Below are 24,225 nucleotides of genomic sequence, written 5' to 3' on the forward strand. Positions count from 1 at the left end.
TGTTAAAATATAAAATACATATTAAAAATAAATTAAACACCACATGTATTTATACACAAATACATAATGAGCATTTTGTGTCCATATAGTAGTTTTGTAAAACTTAATATCTACTATAAGTCAATGGCTGAAGAAATGTCATATACTTGCTAATAATTTCATTTGATAGCACCGCGGATGTGTGCATGGAATCGAGTACTAAGCACAAATGTAGCCATTTTTGGCTTCAAAACTAGAAATCATACATAATCCCATGCAAGATCACAAGCAAAAGAAGAGGCCAACACTAGGAGCAAAGCAATAAGGGGAGTTTACAAAAGAATCTCATCTTGAACTCTCACATTTAAGGTTTTGTGTGGAAGGACAATGCTATTAACAACCACAACCTCATCCTCTACTATCACAGATTCTCCTGGATTCACCAAATTAACCGAACAAAAATTCGCACAATTAGTACGTTTAATTTTTCTCTTTCATACTTCCTTAACATCAAGAAAATATTGAGGATAAAAATAAATAAATGAGAAACAATATTCAGAGGTGGTTGAGAAAAATACCAAGCAAAGTAACCCCAAGTTTTGCATTGTAATCTCCGCTAGCCTGAATTGTTTTATCAAGTTAGCTAATACATTGAAAAATAAATGAAATATAACGATAGAAGGTGAAAATGTAATGAAGTAACACTGTCAAGAGGTCATGAATGTGGCACATTGCCGTCAACATGATTGATTATAAAAATGTAAGAGGCTAGTTCAGGGAATGGATTTCTTAATTGGAAATTACATTTGATATGGTTAAATGGATTTTCCTGTTGAGAGCTAGAGGGAACATTCATGCTAGGTAAAGGCCAAGAAAAGTATATAATGTTAAATTTCAATGTTGTACAAGATTTAAAATGATTCGGTTATAGTCATAGGGATGTTTGACAACAACCCATATATTGGTTTGACAAAAGTTTCCATTATTGGATGGGGTGTGTGACCCATCCCATGTGGATCTCACGCTCTATCAGTGTATGAAACCAGAATGAGTACAAATAACATATCTCTTGTCAAAATCATATTACAACTAAATGCTAGTTGTTAAACATGTCTTCGAAAAATAAAGCAAACTAGGCCATGCCTTTTCTACGCTTAATGTTATTCGATGTAGTAACAGATTATGCTCTGGTGCTCGGGCTGAAGATGTGTGTAGTACTATTCATAAATGTGAATATCTACTTTCCAAAGTTAATGACATTATAATGAATTATTCTAAGTTTCTAACTGCCTCAATCTATCAGATATACAGATGGGGTACATTGTTCTAAGAGAAAACACAAAACATGGGTTTAGTTTTCAGAATTATTTGAATCAAAATCAAAATTTATAAACTTGCCTGGATACGGGCCCAGCGTCCAATAGAAGATTTCCATCCGACAATTGCATGAATGACAACAGCATTCTCCTGTTAAACAAAACAAAATATAAAACAACATAGTGGAAATGGTGATGCATTTCAAACTGATAACATTGTAAACCAACCTTAATTTCTGCATCATCTAGGATGATACAATTTATGAGCCTTGCACCAGCTCCGATACGAGCATTTGCAGATATTGATACACCAGGGCCAATCTGTTCAATGACACTTGCATAAGTCAATTTGCAATTTTGCATGCCATAAGGTATCTAATGTGGCAGATGATTTTTTTTATAAAATATTTGTTTTTATTTATTTATTTTCAAAGCTCTTAAACATTAACCTTTGCTGTTGGATGCACTTTAGCAGATGGGTGAATATAAACATCACCACTGATGCTGGCTTTCTTATTACCATCTCCATTTGCCAATAGTTGTGGCGAGATGTGACGAAATTGGGAAAGATACAAGGCAGAACATTTTATGGACATTCTGCAGAAATTAAGTCATCATTTCTAATGATAATTCCCCATTAAGGAAACTATGAACAAGTAACTTATTAATCAGGCATACCCAGGAGTTTTGATTTGTTCCCAGAAGTCTTTGGTTTCATAAATGTATAACTGTTTCTTCCCCGCAAGAGGTGAGAGGATATCTTGATCCAATCTGACATAATCGGAAGAAAGATTCCTGCAGAAGAGTTCTTCAAAGTCAGATGTAACAATGAACCATGGTTCTAATGCTACAAAACAGAAAGTAAACTGTCGCTGTAATTTCCTCGCTGTATGTAATTGATTTATTTCTTCCAAAAGCTTAATGATCTCAATATGTGATGAAAAATGTATCCTCAATAATGAAGGCTAAGCTGAGAAACTAAAAGAGAGAAATGAAGCAGGCAATAGCTCGTTATTCACAAGGCTCAAGTTGTACCAAAAGAAGTAGATCCTATATATAAAATTATACACAAAAAACAATTACAAATGGTTTTGAAATAAGAAAAAATTCTTCCTCCCTGGTACTGGCATTGTGGTGCATCTACCATGCATCATACCCCAGCAGCAGGGGTGGAACCTTGTGTTGCCCAATTACCATGTTTCTTGTAAAAGTACCTTCTCTTTTTCTTTTCTTTTCGCTCAAGTTGTTTTATGCATATCATAGTTTAATTACGTATCCAATAGTTTAATTCTCTTTTCCTCTCTTATATTTTTTCTCCACCATAAATGATTCTATACTTAAGAATTAGAACCTTTTATGTTTCTTGTTTGAAATGTATTACTCGTACAATATTTTATGTCACCATTGTATACGAGACTTTAAAATATCCTCTCCCCCCCTTTTTCTCTTTACACAATTCTGTAAAAAAAGACTAGCTCCGCCCCTGCCAGGCAGTGCAGGTAAAATCTACCCAATCAGTTTGCTGACTGAACCATACACCTCATGGTTATTTGAGAATGATGCCATGTGGAAAATATTCCAAACAATATATTTATGCACGACTAAAAATCAACCATGCTACGTGAATTGGCTACTGAGAACAGATACATGTATTTTTGACATCTTATAAAAGAATTGGTTAGACTACTGTACACAAGTTTGATTATTCATCCATTGCAGATTTGGTTATTCTATTATTCTGGTAAATGATTATTTAGTTGAAAAAATGTGTGAATCAATATAAATATATATAAATACATGGTGGGTGATTTAGTGGTTGATTTTTAGTGTACAAGGAGTACTTTTGGAAAAACACCTTATGACTTCATAACAAAACTCAATTAAATTCTTACTTTACCTATACCTAACAACTTAAACTTCTACGAGACATGATTTATAATATGATGTTTGAACTTTTATGATCAAAAGATCTAAAGTGTAAGAAATTATATTATATTATGTCTCGTGTGTGATATGTCTTATTTTATTGGTTTAATAAATATTTATTTAATTAAATAATAAAATAAAAAAAGTTGTATCGTTATTTAAAAAATATAACCAACTTGATAGAAGTTAGTTTTTATGAAAAGAAAGCTAGAATTTAGTCCTGTATTCCTATCAATTAAGTCTTTCTTCTTTACTCACCATTAATAACTTAATTGAAGAAAGAAATAAGGGAAAGAAATAGATAAAGTAAATTCATCCTAATACCATTATCATCATGGATTAAGATTAGTAACTTCTCATTTCTATTTGTGATAATCATGAATTTCAAGATCCTTTTTTTATGAATGATAATTTTATGATGTACACTAAAAAATTATATATTGAGTTTACATGTGGTATTAAAGCTTTTAGGTTATGAAATTTGTGATTATCCATAAAAATAAAAATTTTACTGCAAAACTAATTTAGCACGAAATCTGTAGTTATAGGAACTTGTAACTATATTTTTAGTTTACATGTTTTCGTGTATGATTATTTATTGCAAGATATTTATATGATTATAATGGATTACAATGTTTGCACATATATACGATGAATGTCGTATGAATTAAATGATCAAGGCATGGCATATTACTTTGGTGAAGTTACGTTATGCTATTATGCTTGCATATCATGTTCACATACATAATTGACCATTATGAACGGTAGATTTTGCTTTCTTTAGTAATCATATATTTTATTTAGTAAATGAATGTATATGTAGTATGGTTTTGTCTTTTATTTTTGTAATAATAAAAAAAGTTTTGTATTGAAATTTTGAGATTTGTTAATTACCAAAATGGTCAAATCTAAAAATTTTAGTTAATTCCATGTTTATAAATTTGTGTCAATTACATATAAAATAGATGTTAAATGATAATTATTTTTATGTTAATTAAAGTTCATTATTATGAGACATTTAAAGATCACCCAAAGGTTGATTAGTTAATCTTATAATTAAGGAACATGATTGTTAGCATATGTGTGTTGTTACTAGTATCTAAATATTCAAAGATATTAAATATTTTTAATTGGTGCATGTATCTTTGCTAAATAAAATTAAGTTTATTAGCATCATTGTGTTATTGTATATTGATATATCACTCAAAGAAGAATATTAATATACTTTGAATGTTTCTATGAATACTTTTTGAATATGAATAATGTGTTATCTTATGACTCAATGTTAATATTAAGTATGTATTAATTGTAGCAATTCTGCGTTGCATCTGCATGCTACATCTGTTCCAATGTTCAATGGGCTGAATTTTTTTGATTGGTCTAAAAAAATCCAATTTCACATTGGTGTATTGGATCTTGATTTGGCACTTCAAGTTCAGATAATGGGCTGAATTTTTTTATTGGTCTAAAAAAGTCCAATTTCACATTGGTGTATTGGATCTTGATTTGGCACTTCAAGTTCAGAAACCTGTTGCTATTACTGTTCTTAATAGCAACGAAGAAAAAGCTTATTATAAAGCTTGAAAAAAATCAAACAGGCTTAGTCTTATGCTCATGCAGATGAGCATAGCAAACATCAAGTCAGCTCTTTCCAAGACTGATAATGTTAAATAATTTATGAAGCTTGTGGAAGAGCACTCTTAAATTGTTGATAAGTCTCTTGTTGGGATATTAATGAATACTTTGACCACTTTGAAATTTGATGGTTCTCATACTATGCATGAGCATGTCATTGAAATGACAAATATTGCAGCACTCTTTGGGAATGAATGTGGATAAAAATTTTCTTATACAGTTCATTTTGAACTCATTAAAGTCTGAGTATAGTCCTTTCCAAATAAACTATAATACCATGAAGGACAATGGAATGTGCATGAGTTGCATAGCATGCTAGTTCAAGAGGAAACCAGACTTTAAGAATCAAGGAAATTATTCCATCCATTACTTGAACCATCAAGGAGTTGGGAAGAAAGTTGGAAAGAAGAATGGAAAGGGAAAGGGAAATGGCCATTAATTAGAGACTGCTGAGTCCTCTCCCAAAATCCAAAAGAAAGACAAGTATCATTTCTTCAAGAAACCTGGACACTTTCAAAATAATTGTCTAAAGAAGAAGACTTGGTTTGAAAAGAAAAGTAATAAGCTTAATTATGTTTATGTATGTATTGAATCAAACTTAATTGAAGTTCCTCGTAATACATGGTGGATTGATTATGGAGATACAACTCATGTTTCTAAATTGATGCAGGGATTCCTTACAACCTAAACCATAAGGTCAAATGAAAAGTTTGTCTACATGAAAAATAAAGATAAAGCTTCAGTAGAAGCTGTTGGGACTTATCGTTTGATTCTTGACATTGAATATCATTTAGATTTGCTAGATTTTTTTTTATGTACCAAGTATTTCTAAGAATTTAGTTTCTTTATCTAAATTTGATGTTGTTGGATACTCCTTTAATTTCTTTAATAGTTGTTTTAGTTTGTTTAAGCACAACTATATGATTAGATCTAGCATATTTTCTGATAGTTTATATAAATTTAATCTTGATAATTTATATGCCGAATTACTTATGACTTTACATCATAAAGTTGGCACTAAACATGGTTTAGTGAATGAACGTTTTGCTTGTGGCATAAATGTTTAGGACACATTTCTAAAAAAAGAATGGACAGATTGATAAAAAATGACATTCTTCCAAATTTGGATTTTACTGATCTTAATATTTGTGTGGATTGTATTAAAGGAAAGCAAATAGAACACACAAAGAAAGGAGCCACAAAAAATACCCAACTTAAAATTATACAATTGACATATGTGGATCCTTTGATGTAAACTCTTTCAATAAAGAAAAAATATTTTATCACCTTTATTGAGATTATTCACGTTATGGCTATGTCTATCTACTTTATGATATATCTCAGACAGTTAATGGTTTAGAAATTTATATAAATGAAGTTGAAAGACAATTGGACAAAAAGGTGAAAATTGTTTGATCTGATAGAGATGGTAAATATTATGCAAGATATGATTAAAGAGGATAAAATCCAAGTCCATTTGCTAAATTTTTTGAAAAACGTGGTATATGTGCTCAATACACAATGCTAGGTACACCTTAACAAAACAGTGTATTAGAATGGCAAAACCGTACTTTAATAGAAATGGTTAGGACAATGATGAGTAATACATTTTTACCTATATTATTGTGGATGTATGCTTTAAAAACTGCTATGTATTTATTGAATAGGATTTTTAGTAAGGCAAATCCTAAAGTTCCTTTTGAGTTATAAACCGAAAGAAAACCTAGTTTAAGGCATCTACATGTTTGGAGATGTCAAGCTTTATAATCCACAAGAAAAAAAAAACTTGATGCAAGAACAATCAATGGGTATTTCATTGGTTATCCAGAAAAATCAAAAGGGTACAGATTTTATTGTCCTACTCATAGTACAAGAATAGTTGAAACTGGCAATGCACAGTATATTGAGAATGACGAGATTAGTAGGAGTACAACTTCACAAAATATGGAGATTAAAGAAGAATACAAGTTCCTTCAACTTGTACTTCTACTTCTAGAGTTGTTATTCCATATATTATTGAGCCCAATAACAATCAACATGAACTACACATTATTAATCATGTTGTTGTTGGACTAAATAATAATCAAGAGGAACAAGAACTTATTATTCCCATGATTAATGAGGAGCTGATAATAGAACAACCACAAGAAATGTCATTAAGAAGGTTTTAAAGAAAAAGAAGATTTGCAATTTCTAATGACTATGTGGTGTATTTACAAGAGTCAGACATTGACTTGAGTATTGCTAATGATCCAGTTTCTTTCTCACAAGCCATTAATGGTGATAATGTTGATAAATGGTTAGACGCCATGAAAGATGAGCTTACAATGGAACAAAATAAAGTATGGGACCTTGTGAAAATACCTAAAAGATACAAGAGAGTTGGGTGTAAATGGGTCTTTAAGACTAAGTGTAACTCTCATGGCAACCTTGAACGCTACAAGGTTCGTCTTGTTGCCAAAGGTTTTATTTAAAAGGATGACATTGATTACAGATAAACTTTTCTACCAGTTTCTAGAAAAGACCCTTTAAGAATTATCTTGGTTTTAGTGGCTCATTATAATTTAGAGTTACACTAAATGGATGTAAAAACCGCTTTTTCTAATGGGAATTTAGAAGATGTTTACATGGATCAACTAACGAAATTTTTAGTTGAAGGAAAAAAACATGTTGTGTAAACTTAAAAAATCACTATATGGACTTAAACAAGCATCCCGCCAATGGTTTATCAAATTTAATGATACTATTATATTCTTTGGATTTAAGAAAAATACCGTTGATCGATATATATATTTGAAGGTCAGTGAGAGTAAATTCATTATTTTAGTTCTACATGGTGATATTTTGATTGCATCTAATGATCTTAGTCTATTAAGCAAGATTAAGAAATATCTCTCTAATAGCTTTGATATGAAAGATATGGGTAAGGTAAGTTACGTGATTGGAATAGAAATATTCTGAAATAGATCACAAGGATTATTAGTATTGTCTCAAGAATCATATATTAATAAAGTATTAGAGAGATTCAGAATGACACAATGCTCAACATCACCCGTTCCAATTCAAAAAGGGGACACGTTTAGTCTCATGCAATGTCCAAAGAATGATTTGGAATGGAAACAGATGGAAAGAATTCCATATGCATATGTTGTTGGGAGTTTGATGTATGCTCAGACTTGTACAAGGCTAGATATCAATTTTACAGTTGGTATGCTTGGCAGATATCAAAGTAATACAGGATTGGATCATTGGAAAGGTGCAAAGAAAGTTTTAAGATATCTGCAAGGGACAAATAAACACATGCTTACTTATAGAAGATTTAATCACCTTGAAGTGATTGGATATTCAGATTTAGATTTTGCTAGTAGTGTAAATACAAGAAAATCCACTTTTGGTTATTTGTATCTATTAGTTGGAGGAGCAATATCATGAAAGAGTGCAAAGTAGTCAGTAACTGTTACTTCTACAATGGAAGTTGAATTTGTGGCATGCTTTGAGGCCATAATTCAAGCTAAGTGGTTACGGAACTTCTTTTCAGGGCTTGGAATTGTTAACAATATTGCTAGGCCGTTGAAAATTTATTGTGATAATTCTGCAGTAGTCTTCTTTTCTAAAAATGACAAGTATTCCAAATGTGCTAAGCATATGGAATTGAAATACTTTGTCATTAAAGAAGAAGTTCAGAAACAAAGAGTGTCAATAGAGCACATTAACACCAATATTATGGTTACTGATCCTTTGACCAAAGAGTTACCGCCCGAAATATTTACTAGTCCTACTGAAAAGATGGGTATTATGTGTTTATAGGATCAATGTATGTTTAATGAATTTTGTGTTGTATGAATATTAACAATTTGAGCTCAAATGAATTAATGTTTCTGTATTACCTGATTTTTCAATTTGTTGTATCAATATGAGAATTAGAATAAGTAGATATTGTCTTACAATGAAGGCATTATTGTTGGACTAATTATGTTATATACTTCCTAATTATGGCTCATGTTAAAAATGTAACTAACTTTGTAGTACATAGAAGGGACTATATCGATTAGGTGACGTACAACCGCTATGACTCATGTTAGTTCTATTTTTATCATGATAAATTAAGCTATGCATCTAATTGCTTAAAAATGTGCATTATGATAAATATATTTCTTAAACCATCAATTGAAATAACCGCACATGAGCCAAGTGGGAAAAGATAAGAAATTATATTATATTATGTCTCATGTGTGATGTGTCTTATTTTATTGATTTAATAAATATTTAATTAAATAATAAAATAAAGAAAGTTATATGGTTATTTAAAAAATATAACCAACTTGATGGAAGTTAGTTTTTATAAAAAGAAAACTAGAATTCAATCCCCTCTTCCTATCAATCAAGTCTTTCTTCGTTCACCATCAATAACTCAATTGAGGAAAGAATTAAAAAGCCAAAGGAATAGATAAAATGAATTCTTCCTAATACCATTATCACCATAGATCAAAATTAGTAATTCTTCTCATTTCTATTTGTAATAATCATGAATTTCAAGATCCTTTTTTGATGAATGATAATTTTATGATGTACACCAGAAATTATATATTGAATTTACATAAAGTTCAACTTTTGTTTTCTGCATTTTTTTAAAGTAAAACTCTACCCCGGCTCTTAACCATTTCGTTAACTCTCATTCCGCCCTTCATCGATTGAAAAATGACATTGCAGCACCTAACGATTAACTTCGCTAGACATTCTATCTCTTCCGTTAATGTCTCTGTCTAGAACTAATGGATTTTGCCTATGTATCACGTTAACTGATGATGTGTCAAGGAACCATTCCAAAGAATAAAACATCCCTTGTTGTGTCAGCAATATGCTGCAGTAAAATAGGACAATTAAACCCCTAAAAAAATTTAGGAGACACTTAAATTTTTAACTATTTTAAACATAGACACATAAATTCATAATGAATCATGAAGTAGGACAACAACAACAACAACAACAACAACAACAACAACAATAACAACAACAAAACCTTGTCCCACTAGGTGGGGTCGGCTACATGGATCAAACAACGTCATCGAGCTCTATCATGTATCATGTCTACAGAGAGACCGTTTATATGTAAATCTTGTTTGACCACCTTATAGATGGTCTTCCTCTGTCTTTCACCCCTTGTCCATCTTCCATCTTATCCACCCTCTTGACTGGGTGCTTGTCGGTCTTCTTCTCAATGTCCAAACCACTGGAGACGCAATTCTCCCATCTTTTCCACAATAGGTGCTACTCTCTCTCTCTCTTTCTCTCTTATATATCTTCTATCCTTATTCTATCCAATCGCGTATGACTACTCATCTATCTCAACATTTTCATCTCTGACACACTTAACTTATGTCCGTGCTCTCTTTTGGCCGCCCAACACTCTGTACCATAAAGAATAGCCGATTTGATAATAGTATGACAGAATTTATCTTTAAGTTTTAAAGGCACTATTTTGTCACAAAATCAGACGCACTCCGCCATTTTGACCAACCTGCTTGGATTCTATGATTTACATCCTATTCAATATCTCAATTATTCTGTATGATGCACCTGAGATACTTAAAACTTTTAACTTTTCTTAAAATGTTTTTTCCAATCTTCACCTCTATATTAGGGTTTTTTTCCTTCGACGGCCAAACTTACATTACATATATTCCGTTTGGCTATGACTTATGCGGAAATCATACACTTCTAGAGCTTCTCTTCATAAATCCAAGTTCTTATTTAAGTCTTTCCATGACTCTCCCATAAGGACGATATCATCAGCAAAAAGCATGCACTATAGCACAAGCTCTTGGATATACTCTGTGAGTACTTCCACGACTAATGTGGAAAGGTATGGACTTAAGAATGATCACTGGTGTAATCCTAAACCAATAGAAAATTTCTCTGTCACATTACCTTGAGTTTTCACACTAGTTATAACCCCATCATACATGTCTTTAATTGCACGAATATATGTATTTCTCACTCTTTTCCTTTTCAATCTATAAGACCTACATTGGCACCCTATCGTATGCTTTTTCCAAATCAATAAATACTATATGTAAATCTCTTTTATTACTACGATACCTCTCCATGATCCTTCTTAACAGGTATGTACCTTCAGTGGTGGATCTGTCTAGTATAAAATCAAATTGGTTCTCTGTTACTTGTGTCTCTTGTCTCAACCTCCGTTCTATAACCCTTTCCCATAACTTCATGGTATGGTTCATGAGCTTGATCCTTCTATAGTTTTCGCAACTATATATATCCCCTTTATTCTTGTAGATAGGACAAGTATACCTAAATTTCAACAAGCCATTATATTTGCTGTACTGGTTGCTGGCCTTGGTTGGCAGCAGCCTCTCCTTGCTCCTCCTTCTCTTTCTTTTTCTCTGCAAAGTCCTTATATGAGCATAGTAAAAACTACCTCATCAAGTTCAATTCCTTTCAATTTTTTTTTCTTGATCTCCAATAAAAATTTCATGTCCCCATCTTTGCAATATCCATCTATTAGTGTTGTGAACATGATCCTGTTAGATTTTAAACATCTCACTCATCTCATTCACAAGTTTCTTAACTTCTTTCAAATCGCAAATCTTGCAAAGGTTATTGATCAGCACATTGTACGTGATCAAGTCCAGCTTAATGCCTTGATTGATCATTACCTGATAATTCTTCCAGACCAAATCAATTTTTCATATTTGCATTGTCCATCAATCAAAGTGGTAAAAGTAACACCATTCAAGACCAACCCTTTCTTGCACATGTCATCAAACAAAATCTCTGCAACAGAAGAAGCAACAGCAAGGAACTAAGGCTACTACCAACCAAGGCCAACAACCCGTGCAATAGCAGGTACAATAACTTGTTGAAATTTAGGGATACTTGTCCTACTTCATGGTTCATTATAGGTTTATGTTTAAATTGGTTAGGGGTTTAAGTGTCTCCTAAAATTTTTTTTCAGAGATTTAATTGTCCTATTTTACTATAGCAAATTGCTGACATAGTAGGAAGCATTTTGTCCTTTGGAATGGTTCTTTGACACGTCATCAACTAACGTGATACATAGACAAAATCTGTTAGTTCTGGACGAAAACATTAATGAAGGGAGTAGAATGTCTAACGGACTTAATCGTTAGGGAACCGCAATTTCATTTTCCAATCGATGAGGAGCAGAATGAAAGTTAACGGAATAGTTAAAGGCCAGAGTGAGGTTTTACTCTTTTGAGTAAATGCCCTTTTCGGTCCCTAACCATTTGCCCAATGGACTTTCCACTCCCTAAGAAATCTAAACACCTAAATCGGTCCCTATCTAATAAAGTTAAAATTCATTATAAGATGCAATGTCCCTCTCACCTTTGTCTATGTCAAGTACAATGGAATCCTATGATGGAAATGTGGAGTATAGAGGAAAGACAAACCAAAGAAACAAACATTCATTAATGAGGGAAGTAGTTACATTTCAATTTCTTTCTCATACTTGAATTTTTCCATTCAGGCATAATTACGAGGAAAGCATTTCATGACAATTTCCAATTTCACTTCATCCTCTGGAACTGCTTAAAAATATGCACAAAGTATATGCATCTACATATAGACATACGAATGACTACATGCAAAAAAAATTATATCTAATTAGAAAGGTAAGTAATTAGATATCCAAAGTGTTAGGCTACTTGACCAAAATCTCATGAGCTCCATATCTTGAATTTAGTTTAATCATTAATGAAGACAAATGTAATTTAAAAATTCCATTCATTCGTACTCGAAATTTTTTTCTCTGTCATTTATTCCAATTAAAAAATATAAAATCTAAGAAGGGCACATTTTATTGTGAAAACACCTCATAACATATTTGAGTTACCACCCCAACTCAAAAAATATGAAGACTTAATTCCAACACCTAGAAGCAAGGAATACGTCATCACAAGACTTCAGAAAAGCATCCAAACTAACGAAAAACATTTTGGCTTTAAAATGTGAGCGTGTTGATCAAGCTAGAGCTTTTGAAAAAGAAGCGTTTCTCGGTCATCTACTATAAGTACAAAACAATTTTTCATGTATGTTAAAAGTACTATACAAAGCAAAAAAGTTGTGTACTACTCAAGTACACAGTAAAAGAAAAAAAGATTTTCAATGTCATTATGGCTTACTCTCACTATATATATGTCACGGAGCCTAAAAAAGAACTAAGAAGAATGAGATGCTGCTCAAAAATCTTGCTAAATGTTCATTCTCAAGTTCTCATATTTTCTTCTTTCTTTGGTACACTCTTTTTAGCTCAGAAGAGTTATTTTAACTGTTTGTAATCTAAGTTATTCTTTGTAATATTTTTAACAACACAACATAGAATGTTCGTCATGGATTTTCGCTTTAAGCAAAAATTGAAGAAAATACATCATACGAAGAACCTAAGAACGAGGTGTGTAAAACCTGAGAGATTAGTAAATAATTAGCTATTAATTATTTATTAATCAAGAAAATTAAAAAATTAAATTTTATAGTTTAATGTGGTAGAGAAAATTGAAACGAAAAGTTTGACACTTAATTTAAAGAATTTGGCCCAAGATTGGGTCGAACGGGCCGAACCGAGCAAATCGGGCCCGTATTGGGCCCAAGGCCCAACCCATCTCAGCCCAAGACACTTAAAGAACACCCTCTCTCCTCTCTTAATCATCAAACACGCTACAAGTGCAGCAAGAAAGGAAGAACACTCTTCCAAAGACATAAACCTAGCTTGATCTTTAAATCTTTGTAACTTTTGATTCGGAGTTCCGATCATCGCACCGTTTGCGGCCACACGACCGCAGCGTAGAGCTCTACAAAGCCCATAAGGTTGTGCAAGAGGTAAGCCACGAATTGATTTCAGTTTTCCAGCCCTTGATTTCGAAAATATTAGAATAAAGTGTTGAGATTTTGGGCTCTTTGATGTTATAGGATCCAAATAGCTTGAAGGGAAGGCTTAGTCTTGCCTCTTAGATCCTTGGATAAGGTAAGAGATCTCAAACCCTAGTAAAATTCTTGAATTTAGGCATTTGGGTATTGAGTTGCTATGTTTGGATGTGATATTGTGGTTTAGGTAGTGTGTATGTGTATGTTGGAACTTGGTTGAGGTCTTGGAAAGCTTGGAATAAGCTTTTGGTGTTGAAAATCTGTTCATGGAGGTGTCAAAGCCTTGAGAGCTTGTGAAAAAGTGAAATTGGAAGTGTTCTGAGTTGAGCGGGGAGTCGGCCAAGGTATAGTTTCAGTTTCCTGTATTTAAAATGTAATGTAATGTGAAAACTTAGGCTAGTAACCCTAGGATAGGATTTTGAATTGTTTATGTAATTGTTGGATGATATGGATTGAGTTGAATATATGAATAATGGTTGAATGATTATAAGTGGTGCTAATTGTTGATAAAGCATGTAAAGTTGTAAGTGATATGGATTGATATGCCTAATTGTTGGTAAGGTTGATACTCCTGTTGTGAACATGATTTGGTATGTGATATTGATATGTATACATACTGATTGATGAAATTGAACATTTATTTGGAAATTGAGATGTGAAATGTTGATTAGGAATTGAATTTATTGAATTGAGATTTGGTTAAAAGTGGAAGAATTTGTGGGTTAAGAATTGAATGGGAAGTTGGAAAAATGCTTGATGTTGAATGGCTGAGTTTTGGTTGGTTTTAAAAGGATTGGGAAGTGTATGTTTGAAAATTGAGGCTTGTTGGTTTTTGTTGAAAATTGTGATTTTGGACCAATTTTGGCGGAGCATAACTTAGTCTCCGGACCCCCGATTTGTGTCAAATTTGTTTAGAAATAAAATTGGGTCCGAGATGTTTATGTCGTTCGAAGAACGGAGGAAAAATGTTTTAAAATGAGGAAGTTATGCTCGATCAAAGTTTGGTGCGTAAACTGAAAAAAATGGGACTTAGCAGCTTTTTGTGTTGCTGCATTACATGCGTACGCATGCACCCCTTGCGCGGGCAAAATCGCATGTCCACGCATACGCGTCGCCCACGCGTACGCGTGACATGAGGATTTTGTGTACGCGAAACTCTCGTACGCGACCAGTCGATTCTACCTGGTCCGCATGCATACACGAAATTGAGTAATGCGTACACATAATGGGCCAACATACACGCTCACGCGTACGTGTGACCCTGTTTTCAGCAAATATGATTTTTTGTTTTTTTAAAATAGAATTTCAAACCTATAAGTCTCCATTTGTCATCCTTTTAGTCCTAAGTCTTAATAGTAAGCCTAAGTAATGAGAATAAGTTAGTAAATGTGGTAACTTGTGGATGAAGTAAAGTGAGGATTAATGATAAAACATGATTAATGATGATTGTATGAGTTGCTGAGTATGATGCTGGAATTGTTGTGTGTGTTATGAGCCAGATGACTGTGATAAACATTGAATTATGACTGGGCATGTATATGCATATGATTAATGATTGATTGAGGAAGCTTGAACGTGTGGCGAGTGTGCCGGTGTTGCCTATAGGATTAATGAATGAATCATGATGGAAAGTGTTGGATGTTAATGTGCTTGTGTTTTCTCTCTGGTTTGTAAGGGTGACAGGGCACCGATACCCTCTAATGGTGACAGGGCACAGATACTCTCTAATGGTGACAGGGCACAGATTTTCTCTAATGGTAATAAGGCACAACAGAGAGACTGTGCCCGGGTTAGCTACCGGACACGTCGGGTTGGCTAGATAACCGACAGATGAGACACATCAGCCACTAGGACAGACATGCATCATATGCATTTATATGTTTGTTTGGTGTGATTTGTTTAGAATGCCTAATTGACTACATAAATACTCGCTACTTGTTTAATTGTTGTATCTGCTTTCTGTTTGTGATTTTCTTTCTTGATATAATTGTGTTTGCAATATAAATTTACCGATGGCGGTTGGGAGGTTCGGAGGAGTTGGAAAGGGGAGTTTTAGTTAGACTGAAGATCCTTAGTTAGTTGCCTATTTTCATTTCTCATGATTTAGTTATGTTTATAAGCTTTAATTATATGTTGGAAGTTCTAGGATGAGACACATCAGCCACTAGGACAGGCATGCATCATATGCATTTATATGTTTGTTTGGTGTGATTTGTTTAGAACGCCTAATTGACTACATAAATACTCGCTACTTGTTTAATTGTTGTATCTGCTTTCTGTTTGTGATTTCCTTTCTTGATATATTGTGTTTGCAATATAAAATTACCGATGGCGGTTGGGAGGTTCAGAGGAGTTGGAAAGGGAAGTTTTAGTTAGACTGAAGATCCTTAGTTAGTTGCCTATTTTTATTTCTCATGATTTAGTTATGTTTATAAGCTTTAATTATATGTTGAAAGTTCTAAGATTGCCTAATTGTTGGTAAGGTTGAGACTCCTGTTGGTGAACATGATTTGGTATGTGATATTGATATGTATACATAGTGATTGATGAAATTGAACATTTATTTGGAAATTGAGATGTGAAATGTTGATTAGGAATTGAATTTATTGAATTGAGATTTGGTTAAAAGTGGAAGAATTTGTGGGTTAAGAATTGAATGGGAAGTTGGAAAAATGCTTGATGTTGAATGGCTGAGTTTTGGTTGGTTTTAAAAGGATTGGGAGTGTATGTTTGAAAATTGAGGCTTGTTGGTTTTTGTTGAAAATTGTGATTTTGGCCCAATTTTGGCGGAACATAACTTAGTCTCCGGACCCCCGATTTGTGTCAAATTTGTTTAGAAATAAAATTGGGTCCGAGATGTTTATGTCGTTCGAAGAACGGAGGAAAAATGTTTTAAAATGAGGAAGTTATGCTCGATCAAAGTTTGGTGCGTAAACTGAAAAAAATGGGACTTAGCAGCTTTTTGTGTTGCTGCATTACATGCGTACGCATGCACCCCTTGCGCGGGCAAAATCGTATGTCCGCGCGTATGCTTCGCCCACGCGTACGCGTGACATGAGGATTTTGCGTACGCGAAACTCTCGTACGCGACCAGTCGATTCTACCTGGTCTGCATGCATACACGAAATTGAGTAATGCGTACACATAATGGGCCAACATACATGCTCACGCGTACGCGTGACCCTGTTTTCAGCAAATATGATTTTTTGTTTTTTTAAAATAGAATTTCAAACCTATAAGTCTCCATTTGTCATCCTTTTAGTCCTAAGTCTTAATAGTAAGCCTAAGTAATGAGAATAAGTTAGTAAATGTGGTAACTTGTGGATGAAGTAAAGTGAGGATTAATGATAAAACATGATTAATGATGATTGTATGAGTTGCTGAGTATGATGCTGGAATTGTTGTGTGTGTTATGAGCCAGATGACTGTGATAAACATTGAATTATGACTGGGCATGTATATGCATATGATTAATGATTGATTGAGGAAGCTTGAACGTGTGGCAAGTGTGTCGGGGTTGCCTATAGGATTAATGAATGAATCATGATGGAAAGTGTTGGATGTTAATGTGCTTGTGTTTTCTCTCTGGTTTGTAAGGGTGACAGGGCACAGATACTCTCTAATGGTGACAGGGCACAGATACCCTCTAATGGTGACAGGGCACAGATTTCCTCTAATGGTAATAAGGCACAACAGAGAGACTGTGCCCGGGTTAGCTACCGGACACGTCGGGTTGGCTAGATAACCGACAGATGAGACACATCAGCCACTAGGACAGGCATGCACCATATGCATTTATATGTTTGTTTGGTGCGATTTGTTTAGAATGCCTAATTGACTACATAAATACTCGCTACTTGTTTAATTGTTGTATCTGCTTTCTGTTTGTGATTTCCTTTCTTGATATAATTGTGTTTGCAATATAAAATTACCGATGGCAGTTGGGAGGTTCGGAGGAGTTGGAAAGGGGAGTTTTAGTTAGACTGAAGATCCTTAGTTAGTTGCCTATTTTCATTTCTCATGATTTAGTTATGTTTTTATAAGCTTTAATTATATGTTGGAAGTTCTAGGATTGCCTTCGGCTTTCCCAAGACATTATATGTTAGATATGTGGGCACCTTAACTATATTGAGAATCCCCGATTCTCATCCCGTATAATATAGTTTTTCAGATGCAGGTTGAGAAGCACCACTCTGTATTCTGGAGACGCTGATGAAGCGAAGAACTCTTGGGACTCAGGGTCGTATCTTTGTTTATATTTATGTATGTATATAAGATCTCCACCTTGTATTTTATGTTTGTCCCTCTTAGAGGTTGACTCGGAGAAATAGGTCAATTTTCTATTTTGGTTTACTTTTGGGTTCATTTGTGTGTGTGTGTGTGTGTGTGTGTGTGTGTGTGTGTGTGTGTCTATATATACATATATATGTTTTGGCCGGTTTTAACTTCGTGAGCCGACTCGAAAGCCTTGCTATATGTATCTTTGGAATTCTTCTCTCATAGTTATCGTTTACACGAGTGATGCGATTTTCTGTTTAACGCTTTGCTTAACTCTTCTTCATAGACTTCTACTTAAAATTTCTTTCAACTATATATATATATATATATATATATATATTTACTTTTAGAGGTCGTAATACCTTGCTACCTCAACTTTATGACTTAAGCATAAGACTCTGTGTAGTAGGGTGTTACAAGGTGGTGGCAGATGAAAGATGAGGAACAAAAAAACTTCCTAAGACGAGTAACAGAAGAGGCAAAGTGGGATGAGAATGGAAGTGCGGAGGAGATGTGGAGGAAAATGGCAAAAGTTATTAGAAAAACAATAAAAAAAAAGTTTTGATGAATCTAAAGGGATGGAATCAAGAGACAAGGAGTCCTGATGGTGGAATGCAAGTGTACAAGAAAAGATAAAGGCAAAGAGGGTGTGCTTTAAGGAGTGGTCTTTGTGTCGTAATACAAATAATTGGGAAAAATATAAGACAGCTAAGAAAGAGACAAAAATGACTGTAAATGAAATAAGAACAAGAGCATATGATGGTCTCTACCAGTTTTTAGGCACGAAGAGAGGAGAAAAAAGGTATATTTAAAATCGCAAAGAGCCGTGAAAGAAAAACAAAAGATTTGGATCAGGTTAAGTGCATAAAGAAAAAAGATGAAGAGGTTTTGGCTCAAGAGGAGAAGATCAATGAAAGGTGAAAGAGCTACTTCTACGAGTTATTTAATGAAGGACAGAAGACGCTTCCGAGCCTTGGTCGGTTATGCACGAGGAAAGAAGAGCAAAACTTCGATTACTATCGAATGATTCGAGATTTCAAGTTTAAAGAAGCTCTAAAGCGGATGAAAAATGGCAGGGCAGTAGGATCCGATAATATTCCGATGGAAGTTTGGAAGTGCCTTGGAGATAAAGGCATCAGCTGGTTAACCAAAATTTTTAATGAAATTTTAAGGTAAAAAAAGATGTCAGATGAGTGAAGAAAGAGCACAGTGGTACCTATTTACAAGAATAAGGGGGATATACAAAGTAGTGGAACTATAGAGAGATTAAACTCATGAGTCATACCATGAAGTTATAGAAAAGCGTGCTAGAACGGAGGTTGATGCAAGAGACACAAGTAACAGAAAACCAATTTGTTTTTATACCAGAAGATCCACCACCGAAGCGATATACCTGTTAAGAAGGATGATGGAGAGGTATCGTGGTAATAAAAGGAATCTGCATATGGTGTTTATTGATTTGGAAAAAGCGTACGATAAGGTGCCAAAGAAGATCTTATGAAAGGTTTTGGAAAAGAAGAAAGTAAGGATCACAAATATTCGTGTAATTAAAGACATGTATGATGGGCTACAACTAGTGTGAAGACTCAAGGTGGTGTGACAAAGAAACTTTTCATTGGTATAGGATTACACCAGGAGATCATCTTTAAGTCCATATATTTTCACGTTAGTTTTGAAAATACTCACAGAGTATATATAAGAGCCTGTGTCATTGTGCATACTTTTTGCCGATGATATCGCCTTTATGAAAAAGTCAAAGGAAGACCTAAATAAGAAGTTCGATTTATGGAGAGAAGTTCTAAAAGTATATGATCTATGCATAAGCCATAGTAAGACGGAATATATGAAATGTTAGTTCGACTATAAAGAAAACCCTAATACAGAGGTGAAGATTGGAGAAAACATCTTACGAAAATTTAAAAATTTTAAGTATCTTGGGTGCATCATATAAGATAATGGAGAGATTGAACAGGATGTAAATCATAGGATCCAAGCAAGTTGATTAAAATGGTGGAGTGCGTTTGGTTTTATATGTGACAAAAAAGTGTCTTTAAAATTTAAAGGTAACTTCTATCGCACTACTATGAAACCAGCTATGTTTTATGTTACAGAGTGTTAGGCGCCAAAGCGAAGCAAGAACTTAAGTTAAGTGTGGCAGAGATGAAGATGTTGAGATTTATGAGTGGTCATACACGATTGGATAGAATGAAGAACAAATATATAAGAGACAGAGTTTGAGTAGCACCTATTGTGAAAAAGATGGTAGAATTGCGTCTCAAATAATTTGGACATGTGAGAAGAAGGTCGACAGAGCACCCAATCAGAAAGGTAGATGAGATGGAAGATGGATAAGAGGTAAAAGGCAGAGGAAGACCTAGCAAGACCATCTATTAAGTAGTCAAACAAGATCTACATGTAAACGATCTCTCTGTAAACATGGTACATGATAAAACTCAATAACATTGTTTGATTCATGTAGCCGATCTCACCTAGTGAGACAAGACTTTGTTGTTGTTAATAAGCACATATCTGAATAGTTCCTACACTTGATAATCTCTTAGAACAAGAATTTCAGATCTTGTACATGCAACTATACACACCATTGCTTGTGCTCTGTACTTTGATCTTGTAGTGATCATTTTTAGCCAGAGAAGACTTGAAGCAAGAATATATAAGGTTCTTAAATTTAATGGTGATTTGAATCAAGTTAAACTTGAGAAGGTTTAAGACAATAATATATAAAATTCTTAAACTCTTGAGGATCTGAGTCAAGTTAAGCCTAGGAAGACTTGGAGAAAATATTATCTTGTAACTCTCAATACTTGTTTAGAACTAACCGGAGGCATTATTAGCCGAACCAATATATTTTCTGGTTAACCATCTTTTGAACTCCCTTATCTTTTATTATAGTTTGTTATTTTTGTTTAAGCACCTCAGAAATTGATTTTAAAATGAAACTTAACTTTACATACTGTCTTAATCGTTAGAAATAGGATTTAAAAGTGAACCTAAATTTTCTACTTAAAATATGAATATGTCTAATCTCTTCCGCAGCTCACAAGTCTTAAAACTTGATAAACTTCAAAGTTTCTTTCGATTTCAGGAAAAGGATCTAATCATGATTCAACCTTTTCATGCACTTCTAGTCATTTCAAATCTAAGCTTTAGTTATTTTATGAATTGCTGCTGCTGATGTGAAATGATCAGGACAATCATAAAATATTTCGATCAAAAAATATTTGAAAATTTCTCTCTCTTCAGAAATTATTTGGGTTGTATTGCAAGTCCTATAATAAGTTAATAACTATATTTCACAAGAACAAACCTTGTGTCTGGCTGCATTGCTTCAAAGCTGGAGACACGTCTTAGATTAGCTGAAAATAGAATGCAATATAAATAGAATGAGATTCTATACAATATGACAAACTCAACAAATCTTGAAGTTCCTATAAACGAAACAAATGAATGGTGTGAAGATTTTCAAATGTTTTAATTAAATGCGAGTTCATGTTTAGTTAATTATAAGATATATTTTCTTAGCCTAGGATATTTACTGACCTCTATTTTTCTGCTGAGTAGTAACACCCTCAATTGCAGTAAATATATCTGGTGTAAATATATACACACCACAGTTTATTAGATCACTTACCTGCATTCAGTTGGTTACCAAATAAGATGTCAAAAAATAGCAGGAACAGAGGAAACATTTTCAAACTTTTGTTCGGCAATTCACAGTATAAGCTTATATTATGAACATACAAAAGTTTCAGGTTTCTCAATGTAATGCAACAGTTCATTGGTTACTGGATCAGCCACCAATTCCCCAAATTCACTGGCCGACTCTGGCGAAACCTTCAACATGGAAAATGGATAAATAAAATAAATTGAATGCTAATCACCAAAATTTCATGCTAACAACATAACAATTTTGTGTGTTGTATTGTCCAACCTTAACAACTAATATTGTTCCCATCCCACCATATTTTCTATGAGCATCTGCAAGCACAAGTGCAGACAGTGCCAATTAGTTGTTCTGCCAGCCATGTAAAAATTATTAAGACATTTCAAGGAAGGTTCAGAGTTACAATTCTGCAAACGTAATCCGGAATATGACACAATGAATAGAAAAGGAAGCAGCATCAAAAAGTTGCTTAGACGATAAAGTTATAGTCTAATTTCAGAATAGAAATTACCGAGCATTTCCGGTAGTGGAAAGCTGCAGCAAACATCACAGTTTAGCAAAAAAATATGTGACTGCCATACAAAAAATGTGATCAATGTCATTGGATAATTAATCAGCATGATCACGTAAACCATTTCAGCCATACCATATAGCAAACATATGATAAGCAAATTTATTATAGTCAACAATGGACAAAGACATGGGTAAAGACAAAAACCGGATCATCCTCCATGATTTGATCTCTAAAGCTATAAAGACCACCAGCTGACCCGTGAGGCTTGTCTTCTTTCAGATATCTATTATTAGCATGGAAGACAAAAATAACCAATGCAATCTCAATAAAAAATACTACCATGAAAAAAAAATTTGAAATCCGCTGAAAGTTTATAAGATGATTGGAAGAAACAGCTTACTTAATAGGGACTTTAAGCTCGTTTGAGACGGAGGAAACAAATAATGCAAATTCGCGTTCCTCATGGAAACCAATTAGATAAATCTGAGCCAAATTAGGAATCTGCAAAACACAAACAAGATTTTGAAAACAACATTGCAGACAAGATAGACACGTTTTGAATTTTACAGAATGCATACCCTTTTACAAGCAGAAATTGGGTGATGGACCATGGGTTGTCCCGCCAATGGAAAAAGTGGCTTAGGTATGTCGAATGACAATGGCCTGAATCTAGTACCTTCCAAATCCAAAGACAATACAACACAGAAACCATAGATATCAAAATCCACAAAACGAATCAAGTCCAATTTGACACAAGAAAATCAAATACATCAATATAATATATAATTGCTAAATAGTTTTAATTTGAATTAAAAAAAAAAACAAACAAACAATGTCACTCTACAGGTCTAAACTAATCTAAGATCTGTGGCTCTACTCTTTGTTCGAAGCCTATTGATATCAAACCAAATTGAACAATTGAATCAAGTCCAATTCCACAGAAGAAAACCAAAAATGTGAAATTTCCAAGTGAATATTAGATTAGAAAGATGAGGCGATTAAGAAAATCAAGATTTGGAATGAAAAATCGATGTTCATTGGGGGAGATAACGTACCTTTGGTGGGGCCTCCAACCATGATAACAGCAATGGCTCTTTCTTCTGCAGTTCCCATGTTGACAAAGAGAAAGAGAAAGAGAAGACAGATCCCCCTTCGTTACAGGCTATAGAAGAGAGGAAAGGTCACTTAGTGAGATTGTTTATGAATGAATGAATGAATGGATGAATGAATCTCCTCAACGCAATGAGCACATTGCATTGGGTGTTACTGTTACGTATTTGTTGTTAGGCGCTTAGCGATTTTGTTGTCTTGCAAGTGACACAGAAGGCAACAGAATACCGAAAGTGCAATGCAGCTTCGGAACAGAGAGAGAGAGAGTTTCTTAGCCGAGGCTGTGCTGTTGATGGATTTGTAATTTGTAATTTCTCTAATTCGCGATGAGATCAGAAGACAAAATGGTTCATTGTCGGTACTCTCGGTAGTTACATATCAAACACTACTTCTGATTATTACAGTCGCTTTGGATAATTGGATGGGATGATTTCTTGATTCTTTCTGAATAGCCTGTGTACCTTTTTTTTTTCCCTTTTTATGGAAGAAGAATAGCATGAACGGTGTAATGAGAAAGTCTACCACCACCAGTTTTATTAAAATCTAAGTAGCAAATGGCCAGTTTGGTAAACATTTTAATTAAACTTTTTTTTGACAAAGTAATTTAAATAATAAATAATTATATTAAAAGTAATTTATAAATAAGTTATTTTGTATTTGAATTTTTAATTCTAAAAATATTTATTTTATAGAAATGTGATAAAAAGTAGTAGTATTATGAGAGAGGTTTTTTTTTTAACTTCTCTATAAATTTTTAAATAGTTTTTTAGAAAGTTGTAATTTGGTTTTGAAATTGTACTAGACATTAATAGGCTCAGGATTCGGTGGTCCCAAAATGTTTGGACCATTAAATGGTCCCATAACAAAACATGTTTTTTAAG

The 24,225-nt window shown here is 33.6% G+C and overlaps 1 protein-coding gene across 1 annotated transcript; it reads right to left on the reverse strand.

Moving 5' to 3' along the window:
• On the reverse strand, window positions 1-23,882 carry LOC112750671 (uncharacterized). The gene is made up of 15 exons (XM_025799483.3): window positions 23,290-23,882; window positions 22,813-22,910; window positions 22,635-22,735; window positions 22,439-22,517; window positions 22,232-22,292; window positions 21,988-22,034; window positions 21,798-21,890; window positions 21,597-21,687; window positions 21,364-21,412; window positions 1,974-2,090; window positions 1,745-1,892; window positions 1,524-1,616; window positions 1,378-1,446; window positions 558-600; window positions 1-412 (listed from the first exon to the last, which is right to left on the reverse strand). The coding sequence occupies exons 1-15, from the start codon at window positions 23,345-23,347 to the stop codon at window positions 312-314; spliced, it is 1,248 nt and encodes a 415-aa protein (XP_025655268.1). The 5' UTR covers window positions 23,348-23,882; the 3' UTR covers window positions 1-311.
• Between the last annotated feature and the right edge of the window lie 343 nt (window positions 23,883-24,225).

Source organism: Arachis hypogaea, chromosome 15 (genome assembly GCF_003086295.3).
Source record: "Arachis hypogaea cultivar Tifrunner chromosome 15, arahy.Tifrunner.gnm2.J5K5, whole genome shotgun sequence".
Taxonomy (NCBI): domain Eukaryota; kingdom Viridiplantae; phylum Streptophyta; class Magnoliopsida; order Fabales; family Fabaceae; genus Arachis; species Arachis hypogaea.

Excerpts from the sequence above, each read along its gene's own strand:
- LOC112750671 (XM_025799483.3), bottom strand. The coding sequence starts at position 23,347 with ATGGGAACTGCAGAAGAAAGAGCCATTGCTGTTATCATGGTTGGAGGC. Across the intron at positions 22,518-22,634 it reads GAGCTTAAAGTCCCTATTAA|ATATCTGAAAGAAGACAAGC; the intron begins GTAAGCTGTTTC and ends TGCTAATAATAG. Across the intron at positions 22,293-22,438 it reads AAATCATGGAGGATGATCCG|TCACATATTTTTTTGCTAAA; the intron begins GTTTTTGTCTTT and ends TTTGTATGGCAG.